This window comes from Notolepis coatsorum (genome assembly GCF_963971535.1).
Source record: "Notolepis coatsorum genome assembly, chromosome: 5".
In the NCBI taxonomy this organism is placed as follows: Eukaryota; Metazoa; Chordata; class Actinopteri; order Aulopiformes; family Paralepididae; genus Notolepis; species Notolepis coatsorum.
In genome coordinates, this window is record NC_140169.1 from 134493109 (window position 1) to 134511067 (window position 17959).

Here is a 17959-nt window from a genome sequence, read left to right on the forward strand (position 1 = left end):
TTCCTGTTTGCGGACGACTCAGCCCTGCTGGTCTCTGACAAGAACAAGTTACAGGTTGAAAAAACCCTCAGCTCGGAACTAGGCAAAATCTGCATATGGCTCGCTGATAACAAACTATCATTACACATGGGCAAAACAGAGTCCATTCTCTTCGGTTCAAATAACAAACTCAGCAAGACCGACGGCTTTTCAGTTACAGTGGGTGACAATATTGTCACAAGGAAAGATGAAATTACCTACCTGGGTTCCATCCTAGAGGCTAATCTCACCTGTGACAAAATGGCATCCAATGTAATAAAAAAAGTCAACCAACAAACTTGATTTTTGTACCGGATCTCCTCTCTGGTAAACAAGAATACCCTGAAGACTCTGGCAGGAGCACTCATTCAAGGGTACTACGACTATGCTTGCACCTCATGGTACCAAAGCACCTCAAAGGCGCTAAAAACAAAATTACAAACATCTCAAAACAAACTGGTCAGACTACTGCTTGACCTTACTCCTAGAACCCACCTCACCCCTGCCCACTTTAACAACCTAGGATGGCTTAGAGTAGATGACAGAGTACAGCAACTTGCAATGGGCCTGGTCCACATTATGCCACATCAATGTGGAACGCCCTACCCAAAGCTGTAAAGGAATGTGAATCACTACCCACTTTCAAAACCACTCTCAAGGAACACCTACGGGAGACTGCAATTCGAAACTGGCCCCTGTAAATGTCCCAACCCCCTCCAATGTACAGTAATTTACCTAGTATGGTTTGTCAATATTCCAATGTACAGTTTTGCCTGTTTGTACAGTGTGTCCCCCCCCCCCAATGTACAGTTTTGCTTGTTTGTACAGTGTCCCCCCCCCTCCAATGTAAATTACCTAGTATGATTGTCAATAACCCAATGTACAGTTTTGCTTGTACAGTGTTTCCCCCCCCAACCCCTCCCTACCAAACCACCCCCACACAACCCCACACAACCTCCTCCAATGTACAGTTTTTACGTCAAATGTATATACTCCCTTTTCTGGACTCTTTTTGTATCACAAACAGTACTGTATTTGCAAATCTGGTATGTCATAAATGTATAGATGTAGCAGTATACTGTCTATCTGTATGTCATGTATGTCATATATGTCCTGATGAATTGAAAATGGGGGACCCTGATGTAAACAAGACGAAAGTCTTTCTCTGGTCTGCATCCAATTGTGTGTTGATTGATTGATTGATTGAAAACTGTATTAACAGATTGCAGAATGGGTACAGTACAGTACAGCTCAATACATACAATTGTTAAGGGGATGCAGACCAGAGAAAGACTTTCGTCTTGTTTACATCAGGGTCCCCCATTTTCAATTCATCATAACATATATGACATACATGACATACAGATAGACAGTACTGCTACATCTATACATTTATGACATACCAGATTTGCAAATACAGTACTGTTTGTGATACGAAAAGAGTCCAGAAAAGAGAGTATATACATTTGACATAGAAACTGTACATTGGAGGAGGTTGGGGGGGGGGGGGGGTTGGGTAGGAGGAGTGGGTGGGGGACTGAACAAGCAAAACTGTACAACTGAACAAGCAAAACTGTACATTGGAATATTGACAAGACCATACTTGGTAATTTACTGTACATTGGGGGGGGTTGACATTTACAGGGGCCAGTTTAGAATTGCAGTCTCCCGTAGGTGTTTTTTTAGAGTGTTTTTGAAAGTGGGTAGTGATTCACATTCCTTTACAGCTTTGGGTAGGGCGTTCCACATTGATGTGGCATAATTGCGAAACGTGTTTAGTCATGATTTGTGGAGCTCCCTCTGGTGTTGTGATCGTGGTATTCACTGACCTTTGGGAAGTATTTTGACATGTACATGGGTACCTTGGTCGTGTAGTGTATCTTGTAGACCAGGCCCATTGCAAGTTGCTGTACTCTGTCGTCTACTCTAAGCCATCCTAGGTTGTCAAAGTGGGCAGGGGTGAGGTGGGTTCTAGGAGTAAGGTCAAGCAGTAGTCTGACCAGTTTGTTTTGAGATGTTTGTAATTTTGTTTTTAGCGCCTTTGAGGTGCTTTGGTACCATGAGGTGCATGCATAGTCGTAGTACCCTTGAATGAGTGCTCCTGCCAGAGTCTTCAGGGTATTCTTGTTTACCAGTGAGGAGATCCGGTACAAGAATCGTGTTTGTTGGTTGACTTTTTTTATTACATTGGATGCCATTTTGTCACAGGAACGATTTGCCTCTAGGATGGAACCCAGTAGGTAATATCTTCTTTCCTTGTGACAATATTGTCACCCACTGTAACTGAGAAGCCGTCTGTCTTGCTGAGTTTGTTATTTGAACCGAAGAGAATGGACTCTGTTTTGCCCATGTGTAACGATAGTTTGTTATCAGCGAGCCATATGCAGATTTTGCCTAGTTCTGAGCTGAGGGTTTTTTCAACCTGTAACTTGTTCTTGTCAGAGACCAGAGAGAGAGTATGCGTGAGAGATGCAAACAATATGAATTCAGCTGTGTATCATGTGCTGCTCACTCACTCCCAAATACAGTACTGCGTCTGCATCTCTAAAATCCATAAAAAAGCAGGACAATATATTGTACATTGTATTGATTGACTGATAGATAGTTGACGCTTGTTGCAGCGAGCTGTGTTTGTTTGGATTGTCTTTGTATGCATCTATCTCTCAGTGTCTAGTTATGGTATTTGTTACTTTTTTGTTGATTAAAAGAAAATAAAGACAATTTATAATAATAACTAAAATAATTTGTTATCTTTTTTAAGATGAGGAATATCTTATATTATATTCATTGAAAGAGTGATGGGTCCACGAGAAATGATGAATTATACAATTGCTATGGTAGATTGGCAGAGAGCAGTTAGGTTGTTTTATTTATTTATTTATTTATTTATTTGGTATTTTTTAATAGAACGAGGCTTCCTAGACAGCGTCTCTTCAACAATCTGAAAATTCATTGAGCATCTTACGCCACCCAGTGGGCGGGTTTTGCAAATGTGGACGCTATCCAACTGTCACCATTATAAATGGTAAATGGCTGGATTTATATAGCGCGCTTTTATCCAAAGGCAAAGCACTTTACAATTTGTTCCTCACATTTTACCCGTTCACTCACACACACAGATGGCAGAGGCAACCATGCAAGGTGCCAACCTGCACATAAGAGGAATTAAGTGTCTTGCTCAGGGACACTTTTATAACATGCTGACCGGGAGGAGAGGGAATCGAACCGAGAACCTCTGGATTACCAGACGACTGCTCTACCACCTCTTGATCCACTGTCGCACCAATAACAGTATGAAAAAGAGAACATGTTAAAGGTAAGTGAGAAATGAGAATAAGATCAATTCATATGTGAGAGACCATGGCTATACTGATTTCAAAGTAACGTGAATGAATGAATGAATGAAAACTTTATTTAACAGATTGCAGAATGGGTACAATACAGTACGGCTCAATACATACAATTGTTAAGGGGATGCAGACCTGAGAAAGACGTTTGTCTTGTTTCCATCAGGGTCCCCCATTTTCAATTCATATAGACATTTATGACATACACAACATACATGACATTTATGGCATAGGGACATATAGGTATTTAGTACTGATACATTTGTGACATAGGCGGTATTCAAATATACAGTACTGTTACCCCTAGATCCTGACAGAGTATATACATATGATGGGGAGGGGACTGTACATTAGGAGGGGGTGGGTGGGTGGGAGGGAAATATACATACGGCGGGGAGGGAATATATACATGCGGTGGGGAGGAGACTGTCTATTAGGAGGTGGTGGGGGTTTTGGGCATTTACGGTGGCCAGTTTCGAATTGCAGCCTCCCGTAGGTGCTCTTTAAGGGCGGTTTTGAATGTGGGCAGGGATTCACATTCCTTTACAGCTTTGGGTAGGGCGTTCCACATTGTTGTGGCATAATTGCGGAACGTGTTTAGTCCCTTGTTTGAGCCGAATCTGGGTTTAACATGATTTGTTGAGCTTCCTCTGGTGTAGTGGTTGTGGTATTCACTGACCTTTGGGAAGTATTTTGACATGTACATGGGCACCCCGGTCGTATAGTGTATCTTGTAGACCAGGCCCATTGCAAGTTGCTGTACTCTGTCGTCTACTCTAAGCCATCTTAGGTTGGCAAAGTGGGCAGGGGTGAGGTGGGTTCTGGGGTTCAGGTCAAGTAGTAGTCTGACCAGTTTGTTTTGTGATGTTTGTAATTTTGTTTTAAGCGCCTTTGAGGTGCTTTGGTACCATGAGGTGCACGCATAGTCATAGTACCCTTGAATGAGTGCTCCTGCCAGAGTCTTCAGGGTATTCTTGTTTACCAGAGAGGAGATCCGGTACAAGAATCTAGTTCGTTGGTTGACTTTTTTTATTACATTGGATGCCATTTTGTCACAGGAAAGATTTGCCTCTAGGATGGAACCCATAAGTCATAATACTGGACACACAAGGTTACATCATTATAATCATTTATTTAGTTTAAATCGAGGTACAGAAAGGACAATGTGAGGGGAAATACATTAATAATTCCAGTGACATGGGATGAAAATGTTCTACATCTCTGTATAGTTCATCATTCATCAGACTTTAAGTTCTATTTCAAGATTATATATATTTTTTATTACATATGTAAAATCCCTGTAAAATTAGACTTCAAATTGAATCAATAATTCCTAAGATATTTTATATGAGATTGAGAACATGGAGAGTAACACGCAAGCTCCATGGAGATAATAGGCCTACTGACTTCACAAGTCGTTCTGTTCACAGATAAATATATGTTTTATATCTATGGTCTAATCCTAACCCTCCTCATTTAACGAGACCAAGTTCGCTCTCGGTTAAAGAGACCACCTGTCTGCCTTTGAGAGCCTCGGGGCTGGAACATGTCACCTCCTCCAGGAAGAACACGTTGTCAGGATGCACAGCGAGCCACCTCCACAGGTACTCCATCTTCACATCGCACACCCAGGGGTTCAGTGAGAAGATTGCCCTGAACGGGCTCAGGCTCTGACCGGGCAGCTGGGCGAGGAGACCAGGGGGGAGACGCTGTAGCTGGTTCTGATTGAGCAGCAGAAACTCAAGGTGTTGGAGATTCTGGAGGAGAGTTGGGGGAAGATCTCGCAGCTGATTCTCCTGCAGGAACAGGTGTGTCAGCGTGTGGGTGTTGGCGAAGGTTGAGGGGTCCAGAGTGCTTAATTTGTTACGAGCTAGGTTCAGCTTAGACAGGCTGGGCAGATGGTTCAGTGCGTTCTGTGGCACTTGCAGTATGTTATTATTAGCGAGGTCCAGGTCCTCCAGGAGGGGCAGTTTCCGAAGCAGGGCCGAAGGAAAGGCCGTCAAGCGGTTCCCCGACAAGTCCAGCCAGGTCACTTTACTACCGCCAGAGAACCACTCAGCGTCCGCTTCTTCCAACATGTTGTCCTTGAGCACCAGACTCGTGAGCGTGGCGTGGCTGAAGACACCTGGAGGCAGGTGAGCCAGTTTGTTACCCGTGAGATCCAGGGTGTCGAGGCGCGGGACGTACCTGAGGAGATCGGAGGGAAGGCACCTCAGGGTAGTATGGTACAGTTGGAGATTTCTCAAAAAGGGAACGACGCTTAGGTGACTGGCGGTGATGACGGTGAGGTTGGTGGATTGGATGGACAAACTAGTGGTACTATTTGATAAACCATCCGTGGGGAAACGTGTGAGGGAGTCTTGGCTGCAGACAACCTCCACCCCCTTTTCCACCATGGAGCAGTTGCACAGAACTGGACAAGACAGGGTGCCTTGGCAGCAACACGCCAGAAACAGGACAGCGAGGCTGAACCAGGTATTCATTGCTAAGAGACGAGAAAGATAAGGTTGTTAACTATGATGATAACTAAACATCATGATGGAAAAAGAAGAGGAAGAAAACACAAAATACAACTTACTCATTTTGAAGCGAAAACTGTATGTATGTCAGTCAAAATGCTCCTGATATTGGAATGACCACTAGCTAAATGCTTTGTTATGGGAGTGGGTTCTCTAATCATTACTAACGGAGTAAACAGTGATCACACCCGATCAAAGGTTAGTTGGCATGAAAGATCGATCTGTGATTTTCCCTGTGGGTTTGTGTCCTGAAGCCTACACGGAAAGTCACGGATCAATCGTCATTTGGTAGTTTCTTAAATGACACAATATTGTTTTGATGAAGACTTTGTATTGAAGTATGACTCACAGGATTTGGGGGGGAAAAGAGCAGCCTATGTGTCCAATTTTGTCCTTGGGTCAAGTTTTTTCTTTTTTAATCGTGTGCCATGATTTATTTTTACCATGATTCATTCAATAAAGATTAGAAGGTTTAATAGACCTAAATGCGATTTAAAAAATCTATTATGACGGCAAATTACTAAAGGACAACGCTGCCCTCTATAGACACAATCATTTCCCCTCTTTCTTTCATTCTCTCTCTTCTCTCTGTCCTTCACAAGGACGGACACACACACACACACACTCCCACACACCCACACACACACACACACACACACACACACACACACACACACACACCTACACACACACACACACACACACACCCACACACCCACACACACACACACACACACACACACACACACACACACACACACACACACACACACACACACACACACACACACACACACACACACACACACACACACACAATGAGCAAAGTAGATCAGGATGAATTGAAACTATTATGCTTAGCTCATCACAATTAGTGACATAATTAGTCAATATTTTAGACCATGGCTCTGGACTCAAAACTGGCCACGGGCCTCTGGTTCTGGTGGGTCCTCACATAATAGTAGTGCTAGTCTGTTCAACTGTGGGTCCCAGTACCCAGGGTCTGAACAATGTTTCGCCTGTTTTATTGTAACACTATTATCACCGACATCTAAGAAGGGAGATTCCCCCCTTGATATGGATACGGACCTAGCCTAGCTTAAAGGACCTCTACCTTAGGCTTACTGCACCTTATGTGGATACTGTGATACTGTGAATAATGTATATTTCAGTGGATACCGTGATACTGTGAATAATGTATACTCAGTAGATAGTAAATTATAACACTACCTTATGCATACTGCACCTTATGTGACACTGTGAATAATGTGAATATTTCTTCAGCTAGTCAGATAGTAAATTATATTGACCATATTGACCAAATTGTTTACACTGCCTGTGTTGTTTTTACTACCTGTACACTGTGTTGTTTTACTACCTGTACCCCCCCTCCCCCCCATGCTGCTATGATGCCTGAATTTCCCCAAGGGGATCAATAAAGGAATATCTTATCTTATCTTATCTTAAAACTCCGGGAGAAGTGTATTTGGCCAACACCTAAGCTAGTGCTCTGCTATCTTCTTGTCTGACTCTGGAGAAGATGATAAGCACATTTCCCATAATGTTGGCGAGAGAGAATAATAAGTCACATTGTGTCAAAAAGTGCTGACGAGGGATGACATCACATAAATAGTGAATAGTAATAGTTCTTTTTTTTACCCAGGGACAGTGTGTTATGGTTTGTAACCGACCCCAATCGCACAACACAAGACAGGTATGATGGTTTGCCAAGAAACAGATATTTATTGAGAGACAGGGAAAAAGGGCACTGTCCCTTTAAGGGAGAACACAAATACAGGAATATAACAAGAGGGGAAAAACTAGGTGCCTTTAAGAGGCGGGCAGGAAAAGGGAACACTAAGGGAAGGTTAATGAACGCTAGGGGAAAGTTAAAGGAACACTAGGGGAAGGTTAAAGGAACAGAGGAACTAGAGACTAGGAGAAGTCGGGACAAGGAGAGCTAGGGAACAGGAGAACTGGGGACTAGGAGAACTAGGGACAAGGAACTAGGTGGAACTAGAAGGGGAGAACTTGGGACCAGGAACTAGGTGGAACTAGAAAGGGGAGAACTAGGGACCGAGGGGACTGAGGCCCGCGGAGGCGGGCTGGGGAACAGGGAGGAACTGGGGACAGAGACCCGCGGAGGCGGGCTGGGGACAGGGAGGAACTGGGGACTGGTGGGAAAAACATCTGGGCCGCTCTGCAGAACAGAGGAGAGGGTTAATATTCAAAAGGGAACAAACAGAGCAGATGCAGAACAGTCCAAATAATCAAAGTAACAAAGTAATAATATCTTCGTGTGACAAACACACAGGGGGAGATGTAATGTCCAAAAATACTATCTAAGTGAGAACAAAAACAGAGTGGGAGATGAAATGTCCAAACTACTAACTAAGTGAGAACTAAGGAGGCAATACGCTGGGTGAGTGACATCACAATCAAAACTCACCCAGGCGTATGCGTAATGGTACAGGAACAGCAGCGGGAACGGGGGCAAGAGGCATTACGCTGAGTGAGTGACATCACAATCAAAACTCACCCAGGCGTATGCGTAATGGTACAGGAACAGCAGCGGGACGGGGGCAAGGGGCATTACGCTGAGTGAGTGACATCACAATCAAAACTCACCCAGGCGTATGCGTAATGGTACAGGAACAGCAGCGGGACGGGGGCAAGGGGCATTACGCTGAGTGAGTGACATCACAATCAAAACTCACCCAGGCGTATGCGTAATGGTACAGGAACAGCAGCGGGACGGGGGCAAGGGGCATTACGCTGGGTGAGTGACATCACAATCAAAACTCACCCAGGCGTATGCGTAATGGTACAGGGACAGCAGCGGGGCGAGGGCATCGCCACCGGGTGGCTGGCTGTCCGAGCCGAGGGACAGAGTGCTGGAACAGTGGCGGTGGCGAGGGTGTCGTCCACCGGGTAGCCGACTGTCGGAGCCGAGGAACAGAGTGCTGGAACAGTGGCGGTGGCGAGGGTGTCGTCCACCGGGTAGCCGCTGTCGGAGCCGAGGAACAGAGTGCTGGAACAGTGGCGGTGGCGAGGGTGTCGTCCACCGGGTAGCCGACTGTCGGAGCCGAGGAACAGAGTGCTGGAACAGTGGCGGTGGCGAGGGTGTCGTCCACCGGGTAGCCGCTGTCGGAGCCGAGGAACAGAGTGCTGGAACAGTGGCGGTGGCGAGGGTGTCGTCCACCGGGTAGCCGCTGTCGGAGCCGAGGAACAGAGTGGCGCGCCACACCTTGGTGTGCGCGTCGGAACCGAGAGACGCATCGGGGTGCGTCTGCGAGGAGGAGTGTGCCAAGCACAAGGATCTTTGGAAGATGCGCGTTGCGCGCTGGAGACTGGAGAGCGTGCCAAGCCCTTGAAGATGCGCGTTGCGCGCTGGAGACTGGAGAGCGTGCCAAGCCCTTGAAGATGCGCGTTGCGCGCTGGAGACTGGAGAGCGTGCCAAGCCCTTGAAGATGCGCGTTGCGCGCTGGTGACTGGAGAGCGTGCCAAGCCCTTGCAGATGCGCGTTGCGCGCTGGTGACTGGAGAGCGTGCCAAGCCCGAGGGTCCGGAAGATGCGCGTTGGTCTAGATGTGCGTCAGGACGAACAGCTGCGCTGGGGTCTGCAGTGGAACGCTGGGGTGCCTCCCGTGGAAGTTACAGGGAGCGCAGAACAGTCTCCTCCACAGGCTACGGCGACAGCAGACGAAGGCTGGAGCAAAACATCTCAAGGCTGGAGAAATCCATATACAGCATTGGTAGACCAGAGGATCTCCCGAAAGAGTCTAGATGTTAGAGGATAAGACTCAGCATGAATACAACACGACCCCACGCCGAAACGAGGGGAAGAGCCCTCGTATTTAAAGCCCACAGGGGAACTAATTAGCCTGCCACCACAGGTGCGAGAGGTAATTGATAATAGTCCAGGTGTGGCCACTGAGAGTAAACGAGAGTAAAGAACGAGAGGGTGGGGGCTAGAGAGAGTGAGTAGGGAATTCCTAACAGTAGGCTTAAAGAAGACAGAGAAAGTAGGTGAGCAGCGGACAAAACCTCACAGTACCCCCCCCTCAACGGGAGCCACCTGGCGACCCAAAACAAATACAGACAGAGTGGCAGGGGGCAAAACAAGACAAAAACAAAAGGTACTGGCCAAGCCAGCAGGGGAAGCCACCACAAGAGTGGGGCTAGCAAAAGAAACAGGGTCGCCGAGGGGTAACTGGAGGAACCGGCCTAGAGGAAACCGGGCCTAGAGGAACCGGGTCAGGAGGAACTGGGTCCAGAGAACTAGTCTAGAGGAACTGGTCTAGAGAACTGGCCTAGAGAACTGGCCAAGAGAACTGGCCTAGAGAACCGGTCTAGAGAACTGGTTTAGAGAACTGGCCTAGAGAACTGGTCTAGAGAACTGGTCTAGAGAACTGGTCTAGAGGAACTGAGGGGCAAGCAGGGTAGCTAAGGGGTAACCATGGTAGCACCGGGAAAGGGCTAGCAGAGGGAAAGTCAGCTGCCAGGGCACTGATAGCTACAGGGCCTATGCTAGCTGTACTGCTACATCAACATAGAGGCTGTGCAAGCTGCCGAGCTAGGCTAGCAGAGGGAAAGGGTAGCTGCCAGGGCACTGATAGCTACAGGGCCTATGCTAGCTGTACTGCTACATCAACATAGAGGCTGCGCTAGCTGCCGAGCTAGGCTAGCAGGGGGAAAGGGTAGCTGCCAAGGCACTGATAGCTACAGGGCCTATGCCAGCTGTACTGCTACATTAACATAGAGGCTGCGCTAGCTGCCGGAGCTAGGCTGGCAGACAGGGCTGGACCAGCATGAGAGAACAAGCTAGCTGGAAGGACAGTCCTAGCTGTGTGAGATAAACTGACCTTGCTAGCTGAAAGGGCAGTCCTAGCAGTGGGAATACTGACCTTGCCAGCTGAAAGGGCAGTCCTAGCAGTGGGATAAACTGACCTTGCTAGCTGAAAAGGCAGTCCTAGCAGTGGGAGCAAACTGACCATGCTAGCTGAAGGGGCAGTCCTAGCAGTGGGAGAGAAACTGACCTTGCTAGCTGAAAGGGCAGTCCTAGCAGTGGGGAAATAAACTGACCTTGCTAGCTGAAAGGGCAGTCCTAGCAGTGGGGAAACTACACAAAAAGTGGAGGCCATGCAGAGGGACCGGGTTAGCTGCTTGGGCCTGGCTAGCTACAGGGCCCATGCCAGCAGCAAGGGCTGCATAAAACATAGAGGCCGTGCTAGCAGCCGGGGCCAAGCTAGCAGACCGGGGCTCTGCTGAGGGACTGGGTTAGCTGCCAGGGCAAGGCTAGCTACAGGGGCCAAGCTGGTAGTAGAGGCCTAACAAGCTGCAGGGGGGTCAAACAGGGCTAACAGGGAAGCCAACAGGGCTAACAGGGGAGCTAACAGGCTAACAGGGGAGCTAAACTGGGCTAAACAGGGAAGCCAACAGGGCTAACAGGGGAGCTAACAGGGGAGCTAGAGGGGAACTAGAGGGAACAAGAGAAAAAAAAAAGGCAAACTCAACATACACCGTCTGTGCTGGCTGGGGTCGTCGATTTGGTGGGGTCGTACTGTTATGGTTTGTAACCGACCCCAATCGCACAACACAAGACAGGTATGATGGTTTGCCAAGAAACAGATATTTATTGAGAGACAGGGAAAAAGGGCACTGTCCCTTTAAGGGAGAACACAAATACAGGAATATAACAAGAGGGGAAAAACTAGGTGCCTTTAAGAGGCGGGCAGGAAAAGGGAACACTAAGGGAAGGTTAATGAACGCTAGGGGAAAGTTAAAGGAACACTAGGGGAAGGTTAAAGGAACAGAGGAACTAGAGACTAGGAGAAGTCGGGACAAGGAGAGCTAGGGAACAGGAGAACTGGGGACTAGGAGAACTAGGGACAAGGAACTAGGTGGAACTAGAAGGGGAGAACTTGGGACCAGGAACTAGGTGGAACTAGAAAGGGGAGAACTAGGGACCGAGGGGACTGAGGCCCGCGGAGGCGGGCTGGGGAACAGGGAGGAACTGGGGACAGAGACCCGCGGAGGCGGGCTGGGGACAGGGAGGAACTGGGGACTGGTGGGAAAAACATCTGGGCCGCTCTGCAGAACAGAGGAGAGGGTTAATATTCAAAAGGGAACAAACAGAGCAGATGCAGAACAGTCCAAATAATCAAAGTAACAAAGTAATAATATCTTCGTGTGACAAACACACAGGGGGAGATGTAATGTCCAAAAATACTATCTAAGTGAGAACAAAAACAGAGTGGGAGATGAAATGTCCAAACTACTAACTAAGTGAGAACTAAGGAGGCAATACGCTGGGTGAGTGACATCACAATCAAAACTCACCCAGGCGTATGCGTAATGGTACAGGAACAGCAGCGGGAACGGGGGCAAGAGGCATTACGCTGAGTGAGTGACATCACAATCAAAACTCACCCAGGCGTATGCGTAATGGTACAGGAACAGCAGCGGGACGGGGGCAAGGGGCATTACGCTGAGTGAGTGACATCACAATCAAAACTCACCCAGGCGTATGCGTAATGGTACAGGAACAGCAGCGGGACGGGGGCAAGGGGCATTACGCTGAGTGAGTGACATCACAATCAAAACTCACCCAGGCGTATGCGTAATGGTACAGGAACAGCAGCGGGACGGGGGCAAGGGGCATTACGCTGGGTGAGTGACATCACAATCAAAACTCACCCAGGCGTATGCGTAATGGTACAGGGACAGCAGCGGGGCGAGGGCATCGCCACCGGGTGGCTGGCTGTCCGAGCCGAGGGACAGAGTGCTGGAACAGTGGCGGTGGCGAGGGTGTCGTCCACCGGGTAGCCGACTGTCGGAGCCGAGGAACAGAGTGCTGGAACAGTGGCGGTGGCGAGGGTGTCATCCACCGGGTAGCCGCTGTCGGAGCCGAGGAACAGAGTGCTGGAACAGTGGCGGTGGCGAGGGTGTCGTCCACCGGGTAGCCGACTGTCGGAGCCGAGGAACAGAGTGCTGGAACAGTGGCGGTGGCGAGGGTGTCGTCCACCGGGTAGCCGCTGTCGGAGCCGAGGAACAGAGTGCTGGAACAGTGGCGGTGGCGAGGGTGTCGTCCACCGGGTAGCCGCTGTCGGAGCCGAGGAACAGAGTGGCGCGCCACACCTTGGTGTGCGCGTCGGAACCGAGAGACGCATCGGGGTGCGTCTGCGAGGAGGAGTGTGCCAAGCACAAGGATCTTTGGAAGATGCGCGTTGCGCGCTGGAGACTGGAGAGCGTGCCAAGCCCTTGAAGATGCGCGTTGCGCGCTGGAGACTGGAGAGCGTGCCAAGCCCTTGAAGATGCGCGTTGCGCGCTGGAGACTGGAGAGCGTGCCAAGCCCTTGAAGATGCGCGTTGCGCGCTGGAGACTGGAGAGCGTGCCAAGCCCTTGAAGATGCGCGTTGCGCGCTGGTGACTGGAGAGCGTGCCAAGCCCTTGCAGATGCGCGTTGCGCGCTGGTGACTGGAGAGCGTGCCAAGCCCGAGGGTCCGGAAGATGCGCGTTGGTCTAGATGTGCGTCAGGACGAACAGCTGCGCTGGGGTCTGCAGTGGAACGCTGGGGTGCCTCCCGTGGAAGTTACAGGGAGCGCAGAACAGTCTCCTCCACAGGCTACGGCGACAGCAGACGAAGGCTGGAGCAAAACATCTCAAGGCTGGAGAAATCCATATACAGCATTGGTAGACCAGAGGATCTCCCGAAAGAGTCTAGATGTTAGAGGATAAGACTCAGCATGAATACAACACGACCCCACGCCGAAACGAGGGGAAGAGCCCTCGTATTTAAAGCCCACAGGGGAACTAATTAGCCTGCCACCACAGGTGCGAGAGGTAATTGATAATAGTCCAGGTGTGGCCACTGAGAGTAAACGAGAGTAAAGAACGAGAGGGTGGGGGCTAGAGAGAGTGAGTAGGGAATTCCTAACAGTAGGCTTAAAGAAGACAGAGAAAGTAGGTGAGCAGCGGACAAAACCTCACACAGTGCACATTAATGAACATCTTCAGTTTCCACATCAATGTAAATGTGCCAGATTTGAGCTCATTTCCATCTGTAGTCCCTGCCTACCATGCATGTCTCTATGAGAGATTCAAAGAGATGGCGCCGCAACGACCGGCTGCCTGTCTGTACGCTCCGTCGAGACTGTGCTTACTTTTGTTAATATTTATAGTTTTTAGAGTTTTGTTTGTACCAACTGTTGGTGCATCTAACGTGTATGACCGTCAGTCACTCATAGACATTGGATTACGGGAAACTTACCAACTGGATTACTCACTGGACCAGCTTTCCGAACCGCAACAATGGCCTGAAGAAATTCTCCGGAGAGTAGGACCAGATCCTTTGTTCCTTGATCCCAGGAACAGGGGAACCAGACGGCGTGGGAAGAGGGCTGGGATCCGTAACAGGCTGAGATCCAGACGCCACCGTACACCACTGCCCAGTATATTGCTAGCCAATGTACAATCAATTGACAATAAACTGGATGACATCCGAGCAAGGATTCAATATCAAAGAGACGTTAGGGACTGCAACGTCCTCTGCTTCACCGAAACATGGCTCACACCGGAGGTTCCAGACCACGCAATTCAACCGGCAGATCACTTCTTTATCCATCGCAAGGATCGGACATCAGCAGAGTCCGGTAAACAACGTGGAGGAGGTATTGCCTTCATGTTTAACAAAAATTGGAGCGATCCAACTAACGTGAAGGAATTATCCAACCACTGCTCCCCAGAACTGGAATATATAACCATCAAGTGTCGTCCTTTCTTCCTCCCGAGGGAGTTAACGGCGATCGTCCTGATCGGAGTGTATATTCCACCGCAAGCCAGCAACAAGGTTGCGCTCTCCAGACTCCACGACGAGGTAAATAGAATACAAGTGGCGAATGTTAACGCCGCCATTTTAGTGCTGGGAGATTTCAATAGCGCCAATCTGAGAAAGGTATTGCCTGACTTCTATCAGCATGTGACTTGCAACACCAGAGGCGGTAACATCCTAGATCACTGTTACACGCAATTTAAAGGTGGCTACAAGGCTCATTCTGATAGTGGCTTTGGTAAATCAGATCACGCGTCCATCTTTCTTTCACCAAAGTACAAACAGAGAATTAAAAGTACTCCTGTAGTCTCGCGAGAGGTGCAGAAATGGGATTTGACGTCAGAGGAGACGCTCCGGTCCGTGTTTCACTACACAGACTGGAATGTGTTCCGCGACACAGATAACATTAATGTCTACACGGAAACAGTGCTGGACTATGTTTGTACTAGGGTGGAAGAAACAATCCCCACTACCAAAATGAAAGTTTACCCAAATCAAAAACCCTGGGTAGACAAATCCGTCCGTGAAGCTCTGAGAGAGCGCACCAAAGCATACAACGACGGCCTAGTGGCAGGCAACATGAATGACCACAAGGTGGCGCGATACAACGTAAGGAGGACAGTGTCAGAGGCCAAACGGCGCTACAGGGATAAAATTGAACTCCAGTTTGAACAAGCTGACTCTAGAGCTATGTGGCAGGGGCTCAAAACGATGACAGACTACAAAGGCGCCTCCCTCAAACTGAACAGTGACATCTCCTTAGCAAATGACCTCAATACCTTCTATGCGAGGTTTGATGCTGGTAATAACAACACCAGCTCACAAGCCACGGCAATGGGGGGGGGGGGTCGGCTGCTGATGGAGGCGCAGTGTTCAGGGTAACAGAGCATGAGGTGAGGCGGACCTTTAAAAAAGTGAATATCAGGAAGGCAGCAGGTCCGGACGGCATCCCCGGCCGCGTCCTAAAAGTCTGTGCCGACCAACTGGCCCCAGTATTCACTGACATATTTAACCTGTCCTTAGAACAGGCTGTCATCCCCACCTGCCTGAAGAAGTCCACTATTATCCCTGTACCCAAAAAATCCAAGCCTGCTTGCCTCAACGACTACCGCCCTGTAGCTCTCACCTCCATAGCCATGAAGTGCTTTGAGAAGCTAGTAAAGGGCTACATCTGCTCCTCCCTCCCCATCAACATGGACCCCCTGCAATTTGCATACCGCCCCAACAGGTCCACGGAGGACGCCATAGCCCATGTGCTGCACACAGCAGCATCACACCTGGACAAGAGGCAGGGGAACTATGTGAGAATGCTATTCATCGACTACAGCTCGGCATTCAATACCATAGTCCCCTCCATACTCATAGCCAAGCTCAGGGACCTGGGCTTGGGCTATGACCTCTGCCAGTGGGTCTTGGACTTCCTGACTGGCAGACCCCAGGTGGTGAGAGCAGGCAACTGCACCTCCTTATCCATCACCCTCAACATAGGGGCCCCCCAGGGCTGTGTTCTGAGTCCCCTCCTCTACTCCCTGTACACACACGACTGTGTGGCTCAGCGGAGTAGCAATACAATCATCAAATTTGCTGACGACACAGTGGTGGTGGGCCTGATCTCTGCCAACGACGAGAGGGCCTACCTGGAAGAGGTCAAGGTCCTGGCGGGATGGTGCCAGGAAAACAGCCTCTCCCTGAACGTCAGCAAAACAAAGGAGATGATTGTGGACTTCAGGAGGTCGGGGGTCAAGGACTACAGCCCCCTCAGCATCGACGGGGCACCGGTTGAGAGAGTCAACAGCTTTAAGTACCTCGGAGCCTACATATCCGAGGACTTGACATGGACCACACACATTGACAGTGTTGTGAAGAAGGCACGACAACGCCTCTACTTCCTCAGGCGCCTAAGGAAGTTCCAAGTCAGCCAGAAGATCCTTAAGAACTTCTACTCATGTACAATAGAGAGCATCTTGACCGGCAACATCACCTCCTGGTTTGGGAATAGCACTGCACAAGACCGAAGCAGACTACAAAGAGTGACACGTTCAGCCGAACGCACAATTGGAGGGGGGCTCCCCACCCTCCAGAACATTTACAACAAGCGTTGCAAGGGCAAGGCTAAGAGAATCATTAAAGACTCCAGTCACCCGAACAACTGCCTCTTTGAACTGCTGCGGTCAGGCAAGCGATACCGGAGTCTCAAGGCGAGCACAGAAAGACTCAGAAGAAGCTTCTATCCCCAGGCCATCAGGCTGCTAAACGAACAATGAATGAACACTACACAACAACAACCACCAAACGCACATAGCACACACATCCACACACACACACTCACTTTAAACAAACACACTGTAGCACCCACTCCACACACTTTATAGCACACACCCACTTTAAACAAACACACTGTAGCACCCACTCCCCACACTTTATATTTATGGATGAAGGATTGCACTACAACTCGTACACCTTACTGTAAATTGTACCTAAAATTGTACCTCATCCCATTTCTGCTTTGCATTAGATAGTACTGTACATTAGTACACTGCATAGTATTGTGTATTGTATATTATATGGTAACTCAGAACATTGTACATATGTCTATACCGAACACTGTGACCTCATTTTTCTTCTTCTAAATTCATGCTATATTATGTTATTATGTTATTTGATACTATCTTGTCTAGCACAGTCTCTGGAGCGTAACAGTAAGAAGCATTTTGTATGAAAGTATTCTGTACTTCTGTATGACAACTATTAAAGAACTTGAACTTGAACTTGAACTATGGTGTGGAAGGAAACTGGAGTACCCAGAGGAAACACACGCGAACACAGGGAGAACACACAGAAAGGCCCCCTGCTGGGGTTCAAAAACCCAGGACCTTCTTGCTGTGAGGCAGCAGTGCTATAACCACTGTCTCACGAGATAAAGCTGGGAACGAGGTTACTGTGCCACTGTGCCACCAGCTGTAAACTATTTGGTTGGTTCTCCCGTTTGTCCCGCCCCCTTAGGTCCCGCCCCTTTTTGTGATAGTTTTTTTCCAGTGTGTAAGCAGTTTTGGGCTCCTTGTGAATGAATGGTGTTCTGTATGTCATGAGGATTGGGCTAAATTGAATTAGACATGGTGTAAGAAATAGAATGTGTAGTCATGATGCAAGAAATAGAAGATGTTTTCTAGGTCATCGTGGGGGGTCTGTCATGTCAAGGTGTGTTAATATTTCGGAAAGGTAATCTCACCAACTCCACGGGACA

At 48.7% G+C, this 17959-nt stretch overlaps 1 protein-coding gene across 1 annotated transcript; it reads right to left on the reverse strand.

Moving 5' to 3' along the window:
* Window positions 1-4837: 4837 nt before the first annotated feature.
* On the reverse strand, window positions 4838-5848 carry LOC311228364 (uncharacterized protein; the record flags this gene model as incomplete). Its single annotated transcript, XM_084314274.1, has 1 exon — window positions 4838-5848. The coding sequence occupies one exon, from the start codon at window positions 5846-5848 to the stop codon at window positions 4838-4840; it is 1011 nt and encodes a 336-aa protein (XP_084170400.1).
* Between the last annotated feature and the right edge of the window lie 12111 nt (window positions 5849-17959).